Source organism: Rhinichthys klamathensis, unplaced genomic scaffold (assembly GCF_029890125.1).
Source record: "Rhinichthys klamathensis goyatoka isolate OS25496 unplaced genomic scaffold, OSU_Roscu_1.1 h1tg001161l_1, whole genome shotgun sequence".
NCBI lineage: Eukaryota > Metazoa > Chordata > Actinopteri > Cypriniformes > Leuciscidae > Rhinichthys > Rhinichthys klamathensis.
In genome coordinates, this window is record NW_026607369.1 from 86715 (window position 1) to 110551 (window position 23837).

The 23837-nt window shown below is 45.3% G+C and overlaps 1 protein-coding gene across 1 annotated transcript in view; it reads left to right on the forward strand.

Annotated features, from left to right (window-relative positions):
- The first annotated feature begins 654 nt into the window (after positions 1–654).
- Positions 655–23837, forward strand: part of cdh12a (cadherin 12, type 2a (N-cadherin 2)) — a 77162-nt gene continuing 53979 nt past the window's right edge. Inside the window, exons 1-2 of the mRNA XM_056244922.1 lie at positions 655–972; positions 14912–15276. Coding sequence (XP_056100897.1) covers positions 15043–15276 — 234 coding nt within the window. The 5' untranslated portion in view covers positions 655–972; positions 14912–15042. The remainder of the gene's footprint in view (positions 973–14911; positions 15277–23837) is intronic.

Below are 23837 nucleotides of genomic sequence, written 5' to 3' on the forward strand. Positions count from 1 at the left end.
TCAGGGATTCACGCCAATGCCTGACCAGCAGTAAATTAAGGTAAAGTGTTTGTGATGAGAAAACCCAGAAACACAAATAACAACACTCTGTATTGCTCAGTGCGTTTCAGGCACACCATTAACATGCTCAATGGCTTTGCATCATAAAGTCATAAAGACTTTTAAAAGTCTTTTAAATGGGGTCAATCCACATCCAGGGATTCACACATACGTTATTAACACAGAGTGAAATAAGCCAAACAGGAAAATTTAATTAGCGAGATTTCGAGAATAGGCTATAGGCTACCAACGTTCAACGTTCATGAGCAAGGTGAAAACAAGTCAATGTAACAAAAATCCGCCGGCTCGCTTACTGAAAAGCTCTATATCCCTTGAGGGTAACACAGCAAAGCTGACCACGCCGACTATCTTTAGCACTAGTGGGACCCGCATTAATCTGGCATTTTAAAGGGGGAGGAGATCCAATCTCTGGGAGGGAAGTAACGCCGGACGAGCAGCCTCTGACACCCACAGGATCCCTGTACCGAGAGCATCAGTCCTGAGCGCACATGAGCGTTACAGAAGCCAGCCTCTCTCTCTCTCTCTCTCTCTCTCTCTCTCTCTCTCTCTCTCTCTCTCTCTCTCTCTCTCTCTCTCTCTCTCTCTCTCTCTCTCTCTCGCTTCTCTGTCCCCTTGACACTGCAGGGGTGAATACTGAATTCAGCAAGCGCTTTGCTCTCCCCCTCATTCTGTTTTCACAGAGCTCTGCACAATGCTCAGATGAGAGAGGGAGAGACAGTGTGTAAGAGAAAGAGAGGGCAAGTTAAAGAGAGCCAAAGAGAGAGCGAGAGGGTGAGCGCATTACAGAGAGTGATTGAGGAGAAGACCAGAATAAGAGCGTGTGTGCAAGACCGAAGAGTTTATTGCAATAGCGACTGGAGGTCTGGATTGTGCCGCTTTAATCCACGGGAGACTTTGTGGGACGTTTGGAAGGTACGTGCAAATGTTTGTATTTAAACAGCCTGTTTAAAGGTGACCACAAAGACAATTTCTTTCAGATTAAATGTGAAGTGAAAGCAAACTATAGAAATTCCAAAAATTGAATAGCCAATGGGGAGCTCCTGCAGTTGTTGTGCAATCATCATTCAGAGGTTGTTACTTAAACGAGTACTGAAATGTGAGTCTACCACTTTTTAGTATCACTCTGGAATGAGACATCCTGTAAAAGACAAGTGCTCATGTAGATATGCGTAATGTGTGAGTGTTATTGAGATCTAATTGAAGCATGTGATGGGCAGCTTGCAGCCATTAAGCAGATGCTAGGGGTCAGCTCTTGGTGATGCACTGGTGATAGATAAAATATTTATCCTAAGTGAGTGCTGTTATGAATAAGAAATGATTTGCGATGAATTTATTCCCATATTTAAGAATAAACTACTTTATATATGTCGTGGGATAGTTAACCCAAAAATGAAAATTCTGTCATCATTTACTCATGTTGTTCTAAATCTGTATGATTTTCTCTCTGTTCTGCGGAACTAAAAACATGATACTTTGAACAAAATATTTGTGTTTCACAGAAGAAAAGAAGTCATACAGGTTTGGAATGATATGAGTGTGAGTTAATGACTTTTCATTTTAGCGTGAACTGTTTCTTTAAGATTTTGCACAGAAAGATTGCGTATGGTTCAAATATGTTCTTCATGAATTTTAACATCAGGCATTTTATCTTCAGAGTGACGGGGATGGAAAGCAAATTCGGAATAAAAATGGCTGACAATGAGCATTGTGCTGTCATACTGTCAGTGCAGAACCTTGTTTCAGGTATCAAACAGAGAAGTTTACTAAACAAATAATGACACTGCACATGCCGGAGGTGAAAAAAGACTGTGCAGACAGATCTCATAAACTAAGTCAACCTGAAATCTTCAGTCATTTCCTGTAAACTACAATTAGAATCACAATGTTCTGCCCAAGCATAAGTATATCTGAGTTGCCTCATGCCACATAGAACAATGATGGATGATTCTATGTTTGAAATGGTCCCTAAGATGGACTGTTATTGTGTTTGAATGTTTTGTATTCCTGTGTGTTTGCATAATTACCCCATTGTTTCCATATTAAAAACAGTGGAATGTACATATCTGCATTTGACAAGGAATCCATTCAACATTGATTCGCCGCTAAATTAACACACAATAACATTTGTTCTCCATTTCCCAATGGCACAGCTTTCAACATCTAACCTCAGCTGATAATAGTCCATGGAAAGCCATTGTTCATGGTCTTAACGTCAGCTATGTGTGTTCAGACCTTCAAACGGCAGTATATCAGTGTCTAGGTTGCTCTCTTGGGCTTCATCTGGAAGGGCCAATAACTCTGTGAATATGAGATTAGATACAGTGTTTCATTGGATCTCAGACTCAGAGGACAACAGCACAATTACACACATCTCTTTATTTACCACAGCCTGCATTAATGTGGTGGCTAAATACAGAATGAGAAACACACAATGAGAAAGAAGTGGAGAAAAGAGATATTAAAAATATGCTTACTGTATGTTTTACATTTATTTAATTATTTCATTTTATAACATCTTATAATTTACAATAGTTATATATATATATATATATATATATATATATATATATATTTACACAGAAGAAAGAAATTCACAGGTTTGGAATGACATGATAGCGAGTAAATGATGACAGAATGTTTACTTTTTTGGGGTGAACTGCTCCTTTAAATACCAGTTAAAGGGTTAGTTCACCGAAACATTCTGTCAGTTATTACGTCAGAACGTAGGCTCACTATTGGCCAGCATCACACTCATGACCAGCGTCGGCCAATAGTGAGCCTACGTTCTGATGTAGCGCTGCGCTGTTACACTACGTGAACTCACTCAGAGGCCCACATAGAACAAAACGAATAGTTGAATAAAGTTGTTATTTTTGTTTGTTTTTTGCGCACAAAAAGTATTCCCGTCACTTGATAAACTTATGGTTGAGCCACTGTAGTTACTTGGACTATTTTAACGATGTTTTTATTTACTTTCTGGGCCAGCAGGTTTCAATTACAATAGAAGCCTAGGAGGAGTGAGACAGCTCTCAGATTTCATCAAAAATATCTTAAATTGTGTTCCGAAGATGAACAAGTCTTACGGGGTTGGAACAACATGAGGGTGAGTAATTACTGACAGAATTTTCATTTTTGGGTGAACTAACCCTTTAAGTACCAACTAGGTCTTAATACCACTCAGTATTTTACTGGATGTTGGTCGAAATTCGATATCGGCCATGAAATTCAAGGTATGATAAATCACTCTACTGTTCCAAACACAACAGAATAAGAAATCATCATGACACTGTGCAGGGTGTATATGGAACAAATAGCTTTCAAGGGGCTATGAATGTCTGCTCTTCCAAAACCATGAGGGAATTCATGCTCAAATCAACCTAAATCATAACCAGGTTATCAGAACAAACACTTTATTAGAAAATACACCCATACTGTCCTGTACGTGCCAGAAATGTAATCTGGTGAAATAACCAAAAAAAGCTATTTTTACAAAATATATTGTACCTTTAATAGCAATTTATATAACTACACAAGTACATTGTAGTTTATTTTTGTGTTCCCAGATGTGGTTGCCACCGTGTCTGACCACAATAAAATAAAATAAAAATCTGGGATTCAAAATTGAATTTAAACAGAAAAATGATAAGGGTATGCTGTAAAAAGAACAATAAATGTGTCAATTCACTAATCTAATAATCAAATTTGTTGATCTTGTGACCTTGTATAGACAGTCAGAAGTTGAAGCTCCTTGATACTTCTTGATGCTCCTTGGATCATCTTAAATCATGCTGGAGAACATCAGGTTTGACACAAACTTATGGAGTTTATGGAGCTCAAATGCTGTCATTGAAGCAAAAGAGGGAAAAAAACACTTACACTCATGTTAATCTTTAAAATCATTAAAAAAAATGCAGCTATATAAAAGCCACATTATGTGCAAATAACTTTGAAGTCATTCACTTCATGTAAATTCACTTTCAAGATTAAGATTCATGTGAATAAATGCAGACAACATATAGGCCTACACATCTTTGTGTACAGTGACACAGAGAAAAAAAAAACACTTTCATCTACTTCAAAAACAAAAGAACAAAAACCCATATTTCATATCATAGAAATAAGAGGATTCAAACATTGCAGCAGCTAGAAGCTCAGTTAAATAAAAAATATTTGCAAGTGTGGGTGCTGAAAATCATTCAGCCTTGGGGTGGAACTACCACACTGTTCTGGCCAGCACATGATATCAGAGAGAAAAAATAAGTAGCAGCGAGAAGCATTTTTATGGACCATAAGATTTCTCCAATGCATAATTTTTTCTTAAAGTGCCCCTATATGCTTTTTTAAAGGTATCTAATTTTGTTTTGGATGTCTACAACAGGTTAACATACATTAGAGATCAAAAAACAATTTAGTTTTCTCATAATATATGTTGCATTGCAGAATCACCTCTTTTCTCAAAGTATGAAACAGTTCGATAAAGGATTTGCTCTCTCTAAACGCCTCCTTTCCAAAAGCCCACCTTGCTCTGATTTGTTAGATGGCCTAGTAGTATTGGTCTACCACTGGCAGCACGTGTCAGAAATGAAACATCCATAACCATATCTGAATTTCAGCTCCAGGACGCTTCCTTAGAACTATACACAGTGATACGCAGCATCGGTTTTACCATATCAAGTCCAGCGTGAGTCCTCATCCTTTCGAAGTGCATGCAAAGTTGATTTGCTTTTGCAGCATAGAAAATGTCTCAGGTTACTACTGTAACCATAGTTCCCTGAGAAAGGGAACGAGACGATGCGTCATCGACGCTTTGGGAACGCCCCCAGCGTGAATGCGTCTGAGCATCAATGTCAACTAGTCCAATGGAAAGAATGAGCGTCACGGGCGGGTGACGTCATGACCAGGAAGGCATAAGAGCACATCCGGTGAAACGCGGCATTAGCTTCAAAAAGTCGAAGCAAGCCGATCACAGGGATGCAGGAAGTATGGCAGGGTGATGCATCGTCTCGTTCCCTTTCTCAGGGAACTATGGTTACAGTAGTAACCTGAGACGTTCCCTTTCGAGGAAACTCGCGATGCGTCATCGACGCTTTGGGAACGAGAATACCCAAAACCCCAGAATTCCAAGTACCTGAGTGTCAGTCTGTTGGAACTAAGCACTAAGCACCTGAGAACCTGGGCAGCATCTAGGTCCAAACTGTAAAACCTGACGAATGTGAGCGGTGAGGACCAGCCTGCCGCATCACAAACGTCTTGAAGAGAAACTCCAAATAGTAAGGCTTTAGAGGCCGCCATACCCCTCGTAGAGTGAGCTCTGACTGCCAAAGGACACGGCTGGTCAGAGTACTCGTATGCAAGTGAAATAGCCTCAAATATCCACTTACTAACCGTCTGTTTAAAAGCAGGAAGACCCTTCTTAGGTGATCCAAAGCAAATAAATAACTGGTCGGACTTCCTCATTGAAGATGTCCGATGAACATAAGTATCCAGTGCTCGCACTGGACACAAGAGGTTCAGCCTTTCCTGGTCCGCAGATGTAAAAGGAGGACAGAAACCTGCAGCACAATAGGCCTTGGAATAATGGTAGGCACCTTTGGAACATATCCATGTTTCGGGTAAGATTGCCTTGGCCATCCCCGGTGCACTCAAGGCAGGTGGGGACCGAAAGGGCCTGAAGGTCCGACTCTAATAGGGATGAAATAGCTAGCAGAAAATAGTCTTAAAAGAAAGGAACTTCTCTGAGACCAAATCTAAGGGCTCGAAGGGAGCCCCAGATAGGCCTTCAGAACTATTGCAAGGTCCCAAGCCAGCACCCTAGTGCAAGTTGCAGGCCTCAGCCTCAAAGTGCCACGAAGGAAACGAGTGATCAGGGGGTCTCGACCCAAAAATGTACTACCCACCAGGGCGTGGAAAGCCACAATGGCCGCCACGTATACCTTAAGCGTGGAAGGACATAGACCTGATACAAAGCGTTCTTGCAGAAACTCGAATACTGTGTTTACTGACCAGTTAACCGGATCCCACTGACGCTGGTAACACCAATAAGTGAAAAACTCTCGAAATAGTGAATATAGTTTCCTCGTAGCGGGAGCTCTGGAGATTAGAATGGTCTCAACAACCTCGGTTGAGACACCACTCTCTATGAGTTGGGCCCCCTCAGAGGCCAAACCCACAGTTTCCAAATCCCCTGCCGGGGGTGCAATATTGCATCCCCTGACTGAGATAGAAGGTCTCTCCTGATCGGGACCTCCAAGGGAGGTCCGTCGAGGAGAAAAATTAGTTCCGCAAACCAAATTCAGCTCGGCCAGGGTGGTGCTATTAAATATGCTTATTCCATCCTGGCGGATTCACTCCAGAACTCCTGGGAGCAGAGCAACAGGGGGAAATGCGTACAGACGTTGCCTCAGCCACGTCTGCACCATAGCAACCAGCCCCGAGGGGACTGGTTGAGTGAGGGATAACCAGAGTGGACAGTGCGTCGTATGCTGAGACGAGAACAAATCCACTTCTGCCTGGCCATAAAACTCCCATATTTGCTCCACCGCCTCGGGGTGGAGTCCCCTGGCCTCAGCCCCTGCCTCGACAGGGTGTCTGCTCCAATATTCTGGCCCCCCTGGAATATACACTGCCCTCAGACAGCGTAATTTCCCGAGGGACCAAAATAATAGGCCACCAACGTGTTGTCTGTGGGTCAAGAACCAGAGTTTCCACCATATAACCAAGGCGCGGGGATACTGCCGCGTGATCTTGATCGTACGGAGTGGGTTTCCCCTCAGGGAGAACCCTCTGGTCCTGAGCCACCACTGTAAAGGTCTAACGTACAGCAGGTCAAAGGGTATCACATTGAACGCTGCTGCCCTGAGGCCTAACAGTCACTGTTTCAGAACAACACATGATGGCCCCTCAGGTCTGGGAGGAGATGTCTCAACGCATTGAAGACGACCATCATCTCTAGGCAATTCATGTGCCAAGCGAGATGATGACTCCTCCCAAGCCCTGAGCTGAGCGGCCTTCCAATACCGCTCCCCAGCCGGTGAGGGAAGCATCTGTCGAGATAGCAACTCAATGGCAAAGAGCTCCCAACACCGGACCCTGGGTTAAGAACCAGTGTTTCCTCCATATAACCAAGGCACGAAGGCACCGCCGCGTGATCTTGATCATACGAAGTGGGTTTCCCCTCAGGGAGAACCCTCTGGTCCTGAGCCACCACTGCAAAGGTCTCATGTACAGCAGGCCAAAAGGTATCCCGTTGGACGCTACTGCCACAAGACCCAACAGTCTCTCGAACTGTTTTACAGTGCGTGACTGGCCTAGCCTCAGCTCTTTTGTGGCTGTTAGGATAGCAGCTACACGAACGGGCGACAGAGTGGCCCGCATCGTCACTGAATCCCATACCACACCAAGGAAAGTGGTTCTCTGTACTGGAGAAAGCACACTCTTCTTGGCATTGAGCCTCAACCCCAACATCTGCATATGAGCGAGAACGACACCTCGGTGCCAAACCGCTAACTGTTCTGATTCCGCTAGAATCAGCCAGTCATCTATGCAATTCAGAATGCGTATACACTGCAGCCTGGCAGGGCCAGAGCTGCGTCTACACACTTCGTGAATGTGCGGGGTGATAGAGCTAGACCGAAAGGAAGTGCCTGATACTGGTGTTCTTTGCCCCAAAGAAAACCTCAGGAACCTCCTGTGCTGAGGGAGGATGGAGATATGGAAGTATACGTCTTTTAGATCTATCGTGACAAACCAGTCCTCGGATCTGATTTGAGTCACGATCTGTTTGAGTGTCAGCATCTTGGACTTGAGTTCCAGCACCAAACACTCCAACAGACGAAGATCTAGTAAGTGACGCAGCTCTCCATCCTTTTTTGGAGAAATGAGATAACGACTGTAAAGACCCGACGCAATGTCGGGTGAGTACACCTGCTCTATAGCTTTTTTTGCTAACAGAGCCTTTACCTCTTGCTCTTTTACCAGAGCCTGCTCGGAATGCACTAACGTGAGCAACACCCCGTTGTAGCCTGGAGGACGAGAACCAAATCTGCCTCTTACTACTAACTGCAGGACCCATAGAGATATATTTGGCAGTAGCTAATGCGCTGCCAGAAAATCTACCAAGGGAACCAGCCCCTCGAGGCTGGCCTCTGATGTAATAAAGACAGCCAGCTCGGGGACCTGAAGCATACTGGCAGGAACCACCCGAACTGACTGTTTTCGAACCCCCCTCAGAGGGCGCGAGTCCGACGCAACGTCGAGTTGACGCTGCGCCAGAAGCTCGCTTGGAGACCGCTGCGCCCCGAGCACCAAGGGTGGCGGGTTGGCAGAACGATCCCCTGAGGGCACCGAGATGGAAAGGGCACCGTATAATGAGGTGTACACCAATCCACCCCGATTGGGGCTGCCCTCACCGGTCTGACGCCGGTGGCGCCAGACCTTTTCCTTCGAGCCGAAGCTTTCTCAGCATGAAGAACGGTCCTCGGATCCGGCTTCTGCTTTGAAGGCTTTGGCTGCTGTGTTGTGCATGAGAAACTAGACGGCTGGAGCTGCTCACGCCCAGCAGCCCCAGGGGATTGGACATAGCGAGGGAGAGATTATATTGTATCTTTCTCCTTGATTCCCATCAAATTGAGCCAGAGGTGTCTCTCAGTGACCACAAGGGCTGCCATCCCTGAGAGATAAATCTGTGGCCCGACGAAGTTCTCAAACCCCATCGGGCCAAACTCCCTCACTTCTGTCCAAATACCACAGCAGGTCAGCCTGATATGCTTGTAGCACTGCTATAGTGTGCAAGCAGGCTCCTGCTAGACCCACTGCCGTAAATGCTTTTCCCACTAGATTAAAAATAGTTTTCTTTAATGGTTTAGTGAGAGAAGCCGACGCCTTCAGGGTCGATACTGAACCGGGAGACAGATAGCTCGCAAGCGTCTGTTCTAACCGGGGTATTGCCCCATAGCCACACTCTCTTAACCCCCTAATATCTGAATATACATGAATGTGGGGGCTAAAAAACAAGAAGAGTAAGGCTTTTTCCATGATCTAGACAGCTCGCTGTGCAGATCGGGAAAAATGGAAGGCCCCGTGATGGAGGTGAACAAATAGAGGGAAGGAAACTCATATTATTTTTTAGAACGAGTGCCCCCTTATTTCTGCTGGCCATTAAATATTTAATTTATCTACAGCCTTACTAAACACCTCCACCAGCTTATTTATATATATATATTTTTTATATATAATATATAAACTATCATATATATATATATATATATATATATATAAGGCTTATATATTTCTCATACGCTGGGGAAAGAGATGGCAAATCCACTTCCCCCATGATTGTGTACACTTTCAATGCCCAGCACATCTACCTCCTCGGAGGTAGAGCACTGAAGCATTGATTTCTCTCCCCGGGCGGAAGAGACCGCAGTGCGAGAGCACTGGATCCCTCGTGGAAAGGGAGGAGATAAGATCCGCGGACCCGTCTCCAACCCCGTAAAGAGATCCTATTCGCGATCCACAGAAATGCATTCTCCGCGCTGCCTCGGCAGACGCGGGTCCTGCACCCTGAGGATCGCGAGCCTGGCCACTTTCCTCGAAAAGTGACAGGCGGGAGTGGAGCATGCGAAGCGAAAGCTTCTCACAATGTTGCAATCAGCCCCCTCGGAGGCTGATACCGCATGCTCCACTCCCAAACAAACTACACAAAGCTCGTGTGTGTCCCCACCCGTTAAATAACGCGGGCAGGGAGAAGCACAGAGTTTGTAAAGTTGTTTCGCCATAACTCTTCCCAATAATATCGAACAGACAACAATAAATAGACAGAGACAGAGTAACACAGATCGCTTGCTGAGACACAGAAGCTAATGCCGCGTTTCACCGGATGTGCTCTTATGCCTTCCTGGTCATGACGTCACCCGCCCGTGACGCTCATTCTTTCCATTGGACTAGTTGACATTGATGCTCAGACGCATTCACGCAGGGGGCGTTCCCAAAGCGTCGATGACGCATCGCGAGTTCCCTCGAAAGGGAACAGTGTCTTCTCGACATGTCGACAACACAAACCATACTCTCACAGGCCTCCGATTCAACTAAAATGTTTGAGGGCGGGTCAAAGTAGACATTGTTTGCGGGCAGCCAATGAAGATCATAGGTGGGCATTATGTTACAAACCACAGGTTCATGCAGGAAGTAAGGCTAGAATTACTGATGACTCGTTTCAGGCAGAATCTGGTTCTTTCTTTTGGGAGACAACTCCATTTATTGTGCACCTTGATCTTAGAAACCTTGCAGACCTTTTACATTCACAAACAGTTTAATTACAAACTACATGAAAGATACAGTAATATCAGAAAAGTATATTTGGGGCACTTTTATTTATAACATATCCTGATATTCACCAAAGTCTCATTGTGAAAATGGATGGTCATTGTGAGTGGATTACAGGCCCAATTAAGCAATTTGTGAGGGTTTTAATATCAGTGAAGACTCACACCGAAGTGAGATGAACATAAGTTTGGCCACGGTCGAATAATATTGCACTATTCCTGTGTTATCTGGGGGATTAGTAGTTAGTAATTCACCCTATTTAATAAAAAATAAAAATAAAATGTCCAAATAACCTTATTGCCTAATCTCATTTTTCTCATCCCTATGGGTAAATGTTAATGCAACCTGTTAATATGAAAATCACTCATGCAAAAAAGAGAGCAGTAAAGCATGAGAGGGCAGACATACAGTAATACTAGCAAAAGAACACCGAGTTCAGAAACCCATGTGCTCTAAAGTCATGAAATGCACAACTTGCATGCACACCCACGCATCTATTTTCAAAATGCCCTGAGAATCAAAAGACTTGGCCCTGTGAAGTGCACTTCTAAGTTCTGCTGGGTTAGCCATGTTGTGTCTGCCATGCCCTCTTGTTGAGCACAAATGAAAAAGGGATTTGAATGTTTTCTCTGAGGGGCTACAGTCGGCCAAGGGCAGTTAATACATGAGGCAACTTATCCAATTTCAGAGAAGGTGTCAGGGCAGAAGGAATGAATAAATCCACAATATGATAAAAAAAAGAGAAAGAAATAGCCTAGCCATCCATTTCAATCTTGAAACTGAAGCAAAATCAACAACGCCAGATCTTTAAATGTAATTTGACATGTTACACTGATGCCTTTCCCCACTACACAAATGTGAAGCACCAACAGACCTTATTCAGGGTAGATGGCATTTTTTATTTGATGGATTCAATATATTGTTTTGTCTCTAGGTTCTAGCTCTTATCTAATATTTACAACTCATGTTTTCATTTTCTTTTCCACTGGAAATTTGCAGAAATACACATTTGACATTTCTCTGGCTGAATGGTTGATACATAACAGTAAAATATACTGACTCTTATCTATCCCTCAAAACCTTATTTCCGCTTGTGTCGTGAAATATGCTGTTTACCCTGACTAATGTCTATTACTCTTGAGTATCATAGTGCTTTGGAGGAAAAATTGCCACTATTCTCAGACTCACACACTTTGCAGGTTAGTTTACCGAGAAAGTATCCTCTGAATGACTTGCAAATAAGAAATACTGTATTGCAACATGAGGCTGTGATATTCTAACCAACAAGATTTATGATTACTTTTTGTAACAGTTCAATAAACAATAAATTATGTACATTAACCTACAGTAAATTTTAGAGCTTCCTTTGTCTATTTTTGTTTTGTTAATTAAAATAGTTCCAAATGATGTCAAATCACCATACCCAAGCAACACGCCATAGTGATAGCTGTGCCACAATTCACAAATCTATGCACTAAATATCTTTGCACGTCCTTAGTTTTTAAATTCATATGCAACGACATCCACGGCGATCCAATCAATTCCCGATGGACAAAATCAAGTCCCGTCCTACATTTTTTCTTGTTCAAGAAGTCGTCTCACTCAGACAATACTTTACAAAAGGGAAGAAAAAACTGTCGTAACTTCCGTTTCATGCCGACTTTAAGCCCAAATGCTAATACAGACTCCTCTCTCTACTGTAGCCTAATCCATGTGTCTAAACTTGTAGGCTTTCAATTGGATGAGCTTTACGGAGCTAACATGATTGGTAATTGGAATCCCCTTTAATCACAGGGGAATTCTCAACTTTTTACATTGTTGAATAAAGTTTTAAGATTGAATTATATGATTTCCCCTCATTTGCATATCTTTCTCTGCTCCAAAGAACCGAGGCACAGTGCTTTTAGGCTTTTAAAGCAGTACCGAGAAACATATTTAAGAGTATCATTTCATATATTTGCCACTTCAGTGGAGATATGCCAGTATGTGCCTCCCTGTCCTTTCTCTGAGACATCAGTTGGTTGTGTGTCTCTAGTTTCTGTGTCCTCAGCCTCTGCTAACAGCCCTCCGTTTCTAACGTGAAATGACAGCGCAATTTCAGTGAATCTGCTGGGTGATGCATGCTAGAATGTCGCATGTTTATTCAGCCACAGACCCAGAGAGTAAAGTTCACTCACATCACGATCACGTTACATCACGTCAGCCAGAATACACCAGTTCATTCATTTGCCACGGACTGGCAATAAACTTTCATAGTAAAAAAAAACGAAAGAAATAAAAAGTAAAGTTTAAAATAATGAGGGCATAGTTTTTATTGTGTGAAGACCTTTGGACAGACACTGAAAATGCTCTTTCTGGGTACACTGCACTTGAGGTCTTTGAGCTTGTTAAGTGTTGAGACAATTGCTGAGGTTTCTCCGTGGGGAATAATAATATTGCTGCAGAGACACAATGTCCTGCCAACCATAAGACATCTCACTACCACGGCACACAAGAGGTCTCCAGGGATTCGTATTTGCAATCATTCGCTCTGCTTGGTGGTCTGTCTGGCAATTGATGTTGCACTAGCTTATACTATTTGTTCTCCTGCCCTCTTTGTCTACATAGATGTTTTGCAGTTTGCAGCATAAAATCACATGTAAATAAAATATATTTCATCTCCCACACTGTCAGGCTTGTGCATGTTGTAGAAATAGTAAACCAATATATTCCGTTGGGGCACAGTATTTACTGTAACAGGTATAACATAAGTGCAGGAGAAAATAAGTCCTTAGAGTATGGGAAAATAGTGCTCTGAAATCACTGCAGTGTGCTTCTCATGTCTTTTTGTTTTGGTTGTTTTTTTTGTTTTTTTATTGCATCCTACTGATCTGAATTTGGCTGATGATGTATTACCCTTACAGTTTAAGGCTAGCGACTAGCTGATATAAATAAAAAAATAATTAATTTAATTTATTTAATGTACATATTGTATTACTCATTCAATTTACTGTTGGTATATACACTAGTGGCAGATTCCCCATCTGAGTCTGTTTTTTTTTTCAACATTTGTAACTATAACTGTGTGATGTTGCTTAAACAATAAGTTAAAAGAGAATAAGTCACATTTTAGACACAATATTGCCAGTTTCTTTGTCTATTGTCCATAGCAGAACTAACTGTTTCTCCGAGCAATACACAGCAGTGGCATTCTGAAGGAATCAGTGTTTTGAACAAATCAGATGTGCAAATGACTCACTCAGAAAAACATTAATTTCTTTTTTATGAATCTGTGTTTTTAAAAGAAGTGTTTGAGTGAATGATTAATGTGTTCGAAATAGTTCATCACTGTAGCATAGGTCTACTATTCCTATTGTATCTAAATACAATATAGCAAGAGTAGTATTATGGTATTCCATGCATAGTCCCTTGTTTCGTTTCTGAACGATTCTGTGTTTTAGAGCAAATCGCTAGAGCAATTGATTCCCTGGCCTACCAATTTAACCTGCAGAAAGAGTCAGTGAGGATCAGCATTTAACTGTGGCTTTATTTTAAAGTGTGTGGTGGTGGAAGTATAATTTACCATAGCCATTATAGTGGATGTACTGTATATTGTATACTTGATGAATGTGTAATTTTCTTTATTCTATCTCACATCTCTCCTGCAGCTTATTTATTTAATAATATTACAATTTGATATTTGAGAATAAGCTCTGTTATTTGTTCTGCAGACTTTTATTGATACACTGATTTGAACAGCTTCACTTGATAACTTTATAGCCAGCGTAAGATTTCCTTTGTTTAAAAAGGAGTGGCAAGGTCTTAAATTGGCCTCATTTTATATCTTTCCTCCAGACACAGTATTAAATTAATTAGCATAAAATATTTCCATCTACCTAATCAAAATTGTAAAGATATTGGTTGCATTTTCTACAGTGGCCAACTAATATACTGCCTTAATTCTCATAACAATTGGTACAACAGTGATGGATAGTCCTCTTGTACATAATTATTCAAGATCTTTCCATTTAGGAATTGATTTGGTGATTAAGAGAAAAGTTGTCTGATTTATGACCCTAAGCATCTGGACTGGCTTGTGCTTCCTGTGACTTAACATCTGTGTTGCCAGGTCAAAAACAACCCTACTATTCAAGTGGGACCACCTCATTTTCAAGACTAATGCACTGAAAATGAGCACAGAATTGCACATCCAGGATAGTCCTGGAGGTCTGCCAACAGTTGTTCAACTCTTGCCAAACTCCCTCATTCTTGCAGTCTCTTTTACACGCTTGTTTCTCAAACCTCCCAGTGCTAAATGTGCTAAACAAACTCGAGTGAGCCAAATTACTCAGATTTCCTGTATTTGTAAAGCCCTTCAAGTGAGATTACATTGTAGCTGAACAGACAAAGATTTACACTGCAAAGATAAACATAAGAGACAGTGTGACCTTCTTCTGGTTTCATTGCATGCCAACATGATACCCAGACACTTCTACAAATCCTCATAATCTCATTGATTTAAAGTTTAGTTGCTTCTTTTCTCTTGCAGGTGGTTAACTAAAATTTCAAGCACCCCAGGAATTCCATGGATGTTAGTTGATCTGTGCCACCAAGGCTTTGGATTCATCGCTTCTTTGCCTCCACCAAAAGTGTCCATCTTTGCATCTAAAGGTTGTTCCAATGCTCATGGGGAATTGCCTGCTGCTGTTCCTCTGGTGCCTCTTAGACAAAAGCTTTGTTTCTCCCCTCCACTCTTCATCCCAGAGCAGGATGGGGAAGGAGCAGCACAGGAACATGATGGCACATAGGAAACATGGAATGATGGGAGTTCACAGAGTCAAGAGAGGATGGGTGTGGAACCAGTTCTTTGTTCTAGAGGAATACATGGGATCTGATCCGCAGTATGTCGGAAAGGTAAGAAGAAAAAATCTTCTCAGAGCCGAGGCTTTGGGCCAAAGGTATTGAGAATAGATTGAGAATAAAACGGTGGGGGAGTTCAAAGGCTTGAACTAGAACTCGCTGCTTCTAGGTATACTTATTCTTCTTTTATCTTCACTTCTATTTTCATAACCAGCTTTTGGTTGCTTGAAAGTAAATATTCTCAACCACATAACATGGTTCATGGTTTGAGCAACCAGATGGTGCAATTGAGATAGATAAAAAAAAAATTATCATAAGATAAAAATAAACATAATTTTGGAGAACTTTTTAGCAATGCATTGAAATTTGCGTATTTGGCCATAAAGTTTACATTAATTTTTACATTCAGATCTATGCTGAAACATACAAAATGGATGAATTGACAGAATCTTAAATGTAAAAATACACATTTTTATTTAATCCTTTATATATATTTATATAACGTCTCGGTTACGTATGGTAACCCTCGTTCCCTGAGTAGGGAACGGAGACGTCCCGTCGGAGGAGTTTCCAACGAATTGGGATCACGCTAGGGAGACCAATTGCCTTCGAGTGAATTAAAACGAGCCAATGAATATTGGCATGCAAGACTTGCATTCCGCGCCCCGCCTGCCAGTGCGGGTATAAAGTGGAAACGACCGCACACACATATGCTTTACGCTGAGGAGCCGGACGGTGTCCAGTCCTCCGCGAAGGTACAGCAAGCATGGCGACGGGACGAGACGTCTCCGTTCCCTACTCAGGGAACGAGGGTTACCATATGTAACCGAGACGTTCCCTTTCGTTAGGGAACTCCTACGTCTCGTCGGAGGAGTTTACAACGAATTGGGATCCCTAATAAAATGCCATGGTGCTGGCCCCTTCCAGCTCCCAGCCTAGCTACCCGCCTAAGCAGTTTCTTAGTTTTCTTTACGGCGGGAGCTAGCTAGGAAGAGTCACACTGCTGTTCCGCAAGACCCGCTCAGTGGATTTTGGATAACACTGGGGAAGCGTGCCCCGTAGGAGGGAACACTGCGGAGCCCCTGCCCGCCCGAAGGGAGGCACTGGAATACACGTACGTACTAACCCGTAGGGTAGTGAAACATACGGCAGTCCCTGAGGTAGTCCCAGCCCGAGGGGTGGGAGCGTACTCAGCAGGGACGATAGAACAGGTCTGTCGAGGGAAAGACACGGCGTTAACCAGGAGGGTAGCTGGAATGTGGAAAAAATGGGTCACCGTAGGGACCACTGTAAGGCCACCCAGTCTAATAACAACTCACACGAGAGGTAGTAGACCGGAGGGGTGATGGAGGAACTCACGAGGTAAAAAAGACGCACTTATCCGGCCCCTGGGGCGGGAATGGCGCAGCAAGCCGACATACCTAATTCCTCGCGCTACTGGCCGTATTGAGTACACGGGAGGAAACAGGTACAACACGGAGGCTATAAAATCTAGCGAACGTGTTAGGTGTCGCCCAGCCCGCAGCTCTACAGATATCTGTCAGCGAGGCGCCTTGAGCCAAAGCCCAGGAAGCGGCAACACCTCTAGTAGAGTAGGGCTGGGCAAAAAAATCGATTTTTCGATTAATCGTTTTTTTAAATGTGGTCCATTCAAAATCGATTCTCAACGGCCACGAATCGATTTTTTCCATATTCAGGGCTCGCGGTGCTGCGTCTTCTCACTCTGCACAAGGCAAGCGTCAAGCGCTGCAGGCGTCGATACACACTCGTGTTTAGGAGTCGGGACATGATTCACTTGAACAATCGGGCCAGCATTGCATCGTAACTAACGTTTATCATTTTCACGTCTTTTTCAAGCAATTTTAAACTATCCTGTGCTCGCGCACTCGTGCATGTTTTTCATTGCGTGCAGCCTAAATCCGCCTCACAACAAACAGCTCGCCAGTAACAAAAGTTCTTTTTCGTGGATTATATTGCTTTAACCCTCTGGGGTCTGAGGTGTTTTCGGGGTCCTTGAGATGTTTTGGCATGCTCTGACATTTGTGCTTTTTTCAGTTGCTTATAAACATATTAATGGCACAGGTGAAATTACACTCTATATAGCACACACAGGACTACCATAATGTGTGAGCAACATGTATGTACATGTTTGTATTTTTGAGAGAATATTGTTTATGCGTGGTTATTGAAAAAATTCAATATTCAATTACATTTCAGTAGCCTAATTTCAGTATTGTGATTATGAATTATTTTAACTACGTTTCACTTGTTGAATACATCTGCTACCAGCTTTCAATCGCTCTGAATCAGGCGCGGTGCGGCCGCAGATTACGCATTAGAGAGAATAAACCGGAATAAACCATAGAATAAACGAACACTTTTCAGAGTCTATGATTGTAGCGCCTCTTAGCGGTAAAAGGCAGCAAATACACCACACATTTTACCGCCGCGGTGGAACGGCTGATGTGGGCATTGTCATGGCTTGCCTCAACAGTTGCGTTTGAATAGCGCGCGTCCTCCGTGGGCGTGTCAGATTAACGCGTAATGAAGTGTAATGAGCTGGGAAAAAAAAATACTGACAGCACTCTCTTTTCATACAGATTGCATAAACTGAGAATATTTGTTTTTTATATAAATTACTTCATTTAAAAGAAGAGAATTCAAGCTTCATAAAGAAAAATCTCTCGTGCCTGTGTGACAAGTAATCGCAGAGTTACAGTTAATCTTAGGACGCGTTTCAGAATGGACTTCACTGACAGAGAGAACGCAGAACTCGCATCATGTTTGTTTTTCTTTATTTGGTGAAAAGCACAACACTTTGTTTTTATTGTGAGTATCCACAAAAAAATAGTCACTTAACAGGATCTAATGATGTATCACACTTTTATGTAAAATCAAAATCAACCGAGTATTTTGAGTCTCTTTTGCACTGATAAGAAAAAAAACAAGACAATCGCGCCGGCGCGATAGCCGACCCCAGGGGGTTAACAGTTAAAAACACGCAAAATGATGTCAAAACTCTGGTCTTGGTGAGTAACCTCGTAAAGACAGTCGGTTATGTCTTAAATAAGCATTAAACGCGTGTGACAGACAGTATAATGAAACAGTAATGGATCCGTGCACTAGTTCTTAAAGTGAACGCAGCCATATGTGTCTGTCATTAATTTTGTTGTCAAAACAACATAATATAGCATTAATTGTAAGGAATCAGAATTAATAGCCTATGTATTTAATTCAGTCAGGACTAAAAGACTATCCAGTGTTATTTTACATTGGATTACTTTATTCAGTTTCTGTAGTATTTCTGACCTACCCAAAAACTTTTCTTTTTATTAGTCTTTTTAGGCCTATTCTATTGTATTTATTTGTGCTACTTTTTTCAATTTAATTCAAAGATTGAAATCAAGCTTCCATGTGTTGCATAAACTCTTAACAAAAAAATTACCCCATTGTAAAAACAAACATTTAGGTGAGATCAATGTAATAAAAAATTGTCTAAAAAATGATAACTGATATTTAGACTGAGATTTGTATTAAATCTATATTCATTATAGTCGAATCGAGAATCGAATCAGGAATCGAAATTCGAATCGAGGAATCGAAATCGAATCGAGAATCGAAATCGAATCGAGCTGTGAGCTTGTGAATCGAAATCGAATCGAATTTGAACATCTGAATCGATACCCAGCCCTATAGTAGAGTGAGCGCGCAACCTGGGAGGACAAGGCTCACCCAGAGACTCATACGCTCTGGTGATAGCATCCACTAGCCAGTGGGCTAACCTCTGCTTGGAGACGGCCTTCCCCTTCTGCTGGCCTCCGTAACAGACAAAGAGCTGATCTGAGGTTCTGAAGCTTTGCGTTCTGTTGATATAAACCCACAGAGCGCGGACGGGACAGAGAAAAGCTAGGGCTGGGTCTGCCTCCTCCAGGGGCATCGCTTGCAGGTTCACTACCTGGTCCGCAAAGGGAGTGGTAGGAACCTTGGGCACATATCCAAGCCGGGGTCTCAACACAACGAGAGAAAGGGCCGGCCCGAACTCCAGGCACGATTCGTCGAACGAAAATGCTTGCAGATCCCCGACCCTCTTGAAAGAACCCAATTCTAACAGGAGCGCTGTCTTAATGGACAGGATATTAAGCTCTACTGTCGACAGAGGCTGAAAAGGAGGACTATGAAGAGCTCTAAGTACCAAAGCTAGGTCCCAAGAGGGAACAGAATGCAAAACACGAGGTGGGTTTAACCTCCTAGCACCCTTAAGGAATCTGATGATCAGGTCGTGCCTTCCCAAAGACTTACCTTCTACTGCATCGTGATGCGTGGCTACTGCGGCGACATACACTTTGAGGGTGGAGGGAGACAGCCTTCGTTCCAACCCATCTTGCAGGAAGGAAAGCACGACTCTGACCGAGCAAGTTCGGGAGTCCTCCTGACGGGAGGAACACCATTCGACAAACAGGTTCCACTTTAGCGCATAGAGGCGCCTCGTAGAGGTAGAGTCTGCCTGTGGTAGACCCCCTAGAACCTCTGCGTCCCGTCCAGGGAACAGACATTGAGTCTCCAGAGGTCTGGACGCAGGTGCCATAGAGTCCCCCGTCTCTGAGAAAGCAGGTCCTTCCTCAGAGGAATGGGCCAAGGAGGTGCTGTTGCGAGGAGCATAAGTTCTGGGAAAGTCCTCCCTGACTTTGCACAGTGTCTGTGCGAGAAGGCTCACTGGGGGAAACGCATATTTGCGAAGGCCCTGGGGCCAGCTGTGCGCCAGTGCATCTGTACCGAGAGACCCTTCGGTCAGAGAATAAAACCACTGGCAATGGGTCGTGTCCGGAGAGGCAAACAGATCTATCTGAGCGGCTCCGAAGAATCCCCAAATCAGCTTTACCGCCTGGGGATGGAGTCGCCATTCTCCCGGAAGAGGCGGCTGCCGTGAGAGCTCGTCGGCTGTACGGTTGAGCACACCCGGGATGTGAATGGCCCGAAGCGACCTCAGATGCTTCTGACTCCAAAGGAGGAGATGGTGGGCGAGTCGCGACATACAATGGGAGCGTAGACCACCTTGATGGTTGATGTACGCCACGGTCACAGTGCTGTCCGTACGGACCAGTACATGCCTGTGCAGAAGCAGCCCCTTGAGGCGGCACAAGGCTAAGCGTACTGCTTGCAACTCTAGGCAATTGATGTGCCAATGCAGCTGAGGCCCCGTCCACAGACCTGAGACTGCATGCCCGTTGTACGTGGCCCCCATCCGTTGGCAGAGGCATCCGTGAAAACCACAGCATGCCTGGACCCTTGAACTAAGGGCACTCCGGCCCGTAGAAAGGCAGGGTCCGATCAAGGACTGAAGGTTTGGCGACAGTGCGGGGTAATGTTGACCCGGAACGTGCCGCTCTGCCACGCCCATCTCGGGACTCGATCATGAAGCCAGCGCTGAAGCGGTCTCATATGCAACAGGCCGAGCGGCGTTACTGCGGCTGCAGCTGCCATATGCCCAGGAGCCTCTGAAATTGCTTCAGTGGGACCGCTGACCTGCCTCAAAAGGACCTGAGGCAGTAGAGCACTGACTGGACGCGCTCCTCTGTGAGGCGTGCAGTCTGACTGACCAAGTCCAGCTCCATACCGAGATAAGAGATCCTCTGCGTGGGGCAGAGTTTGCTCTTGTCCCGGTTGACCTGAAGTCCCAACCGGCTGAGGTGCCGGAGCACCAGGTCCCTGTGATCGCACAACAGATCTCGCGAGTGAGCTATTATCAGCCAGTCGTCGAGATAGTTGAGAATACGAACGCCATGTTCTCTTAAGGGAACAATGGCTGCCTCCACGACTTTCGTGAAGACGCGGGGCGACAGGGCCAAGCCGAAGTGTAGGACCTTGTACTGATATGCCCGACCCTCGAACGCAAACCGAAGAAACGATCTGTGTCGAGGCAGAATCGAGACATGAAAGTACGCGTCCTTCAGGTTGATCGCTGCAAACCAATCCTGGGGACGGATGCACTCGAAGATGCGTTTCTGCGTAAGCATCTTGAACGGGAGCTTGTGAAGGGCCCGATTCAAAAGACGCAGATCCAGGATTGGTCGTAACCCACCGCCTTTCTTGGGTACAATGAAGTAAGGGCTGTAGAACCCAGACCTCATCTCGGCTGGAGGGACCGGATCGATCGCGTCCTTCGCCAGCAGGGCAACGATCTCTTTCCTCAGGACAGGGGCGTTGCCACTCCGCACTTGGTGAAGAGGACACCCCTGTACCTGGGAGGCCAACGGGCAAACTGAATTGCATAGCCGAACCGGATGGTGCGAATGAGCCACCTGGACGGTCTCGGAAGCGCCAGGCTTCGAGAGACTGAACCAACGAGCCCACTCGAACCACCGGCGTACCCGCGGAGGGGCAGCGAGGTGGAAGGCAGGGACCCACCCTCAGAGGCATTGCTGCGGCCGAAGGTGGGGTCTGTGTGTGTGGTACAACACTTACCTGCCTCCACCGGGGGCAAACAGCAGGGAAGGCCCATCTTTCTCTGGGGCGTTCGACTGCTGACTGTCCCGAGGCAGGAGGGGAAACGAGGAGCGAGGCTGGGGGGCGTCGAGTCCTGGCTTACGCGCCTCCTTGCCCGGCGACAGACGAGAGTGACGAGGCTGTAGCGGCGACACTGGCATCTGAGCGCCTTGGCCAGCGACAGACGAGAGCGACGAGGCCGTAGCGGCGTCACTGTCATTCTCACCCTCTAGGAGGGGAAACCAGGAGCGAGGCCCGGGGGCGTCGAGTCCTGTCTTCCGCGCCTCCTTGGCCAGTGACAGACGAGAGTGACGAGGCCGTAGCGGCGTCACTGCCATCTGAGTGCTGGACGAGGGGGGAAGGAGTGGCGAGGCACGGGAGCGTCGCTTCCTGCAGTCCGCACCTCTTGTAACCCAGAGATGGAAGAAATTGCTCTATTGAAAATGAGGGTACCACTGGACTCAGGGAGCCAGCAGCGGAACAGAAACTGAACAAATTCTCCACCCGGCCCTCCTCCGGGGGCGGGAGAGGTGAGGACACCATCTCCCTGAGAGCAACCTCCTCCAACCCTGTGTCACCCATCTCAGGGCTGCTGAGACAGGTGGCGCCATCCTCCTGCGAAAGCTAGACGTCACCATAAAGCTGGCTGACATCTTTTTCACAGGGGGCTGACACCCATGGCGACAAACAGACTGAGGAGAAACCAGGAGTGAGTCGACAGCATATCGGGTCAGCTCCTGGCCTCCTCAACCTGCTTCTGAACTGTGGAGATCCGCTGGGCACAGTCTCCAACAGTGTCGCCGAAAACGGCAAACCCTGCGAGATAGGAGCACCGAGAAAGCGAACTTTGGCGATGTCTCGTACCCCACAAGGTTTAGCCTTGGGATGCTGACCAGCAGTGTGGACATCGTCTGACCGAGGGCCAGTGCTATAACTTGCACAGCTCAACCCCGACTCAGAACTACCCCTGTGTAGTCAAACCACTAAGGGTAGTGAGAGAGGAAAAAACTTTCTGCAGATTTTGGCATGCTTGGCTTTCCACAGCACCAACATGCTTCCATACTGCTAAAAGCTCTTTCACACGCATCCTGGCAGGAACGGGGGCGGGGCAAGGCGATTACGCGTTGCACTGCGCCCCCAGAGTAGCCCGGGAAGTGTGGCTGTCAAGTCTGAATCCGATTCAGCACGAGCACACACACCATTACAGTGGGAACTCAGCGTCATCATTTCCAGAGTGTAACAGCTCTCTCTCCGATGCAGCGATCGACATCTGGTCCTCCCATGGAGCCCTGAATGAAATAGCCGGTCCCTCATGAGAAGGACCAGAGATTCCACCCGAAAGCTGCCAGGCATGCAAAACAATGAACGTGGCCATACTTTGATGGCACACGGCACGCTGAGCGCTCAACCCCCCGTTTTTAGAAAGGCAAGCGAACAACGTGCCGACGTGGTCATGCTCTTGTAAGAGAGCATAAACCACCCACGAACACAGTCTCAGCATGTTTGCGATGCGCTAGAGGAGTGAGGGTTCCGAGGAGATGGTCTCGTCAGAGAACGCTCACTGTAATCCTCTAATCACCAATGCCATTAGGCAAAATAGCCCTCCACCGTTGGCCACCAGAAGAGGAACTAGATCGGGAAACAGTCAAAGGCGCACATCTAGAGCGCTGAATGACGCGCGCTGGGTTGCCGTGACAACCCGCGCTGTCAGCCGGCAGCTCGACGGCACACGGCACGCTGAGCGGCTCAAGCCCTTATGAGAAAGGGGAGACGAACAACGCGCCGACGTGGTCAAGCTCTCATGAGAGAACAAACCACCCACGAACGCAGTCTCATCATGCTTAAGCCCAGGCACGTGAAACAGTGATCGTGGTCGTCAAATGAGGACAGGAAACGACCGCATCCAGAAACACACGGGTGAAACGTCATCCTGAAAAGGACGTGATCTTCACCCGTGTTGCTCTTTTCACAGAAAACGCTCTCTTATTGTGCTGAAGCACACAGGGATATACGCGGCAACACAGCGGGGAAACTGCAAGCCCGCTGTGCGCACTCAACCGAATACCAGCCGTGACAACAGCTCTTTGAAACAACAGCAGATCGCGTGAAGCAGCAGCTGGTCCCCGGGAGAT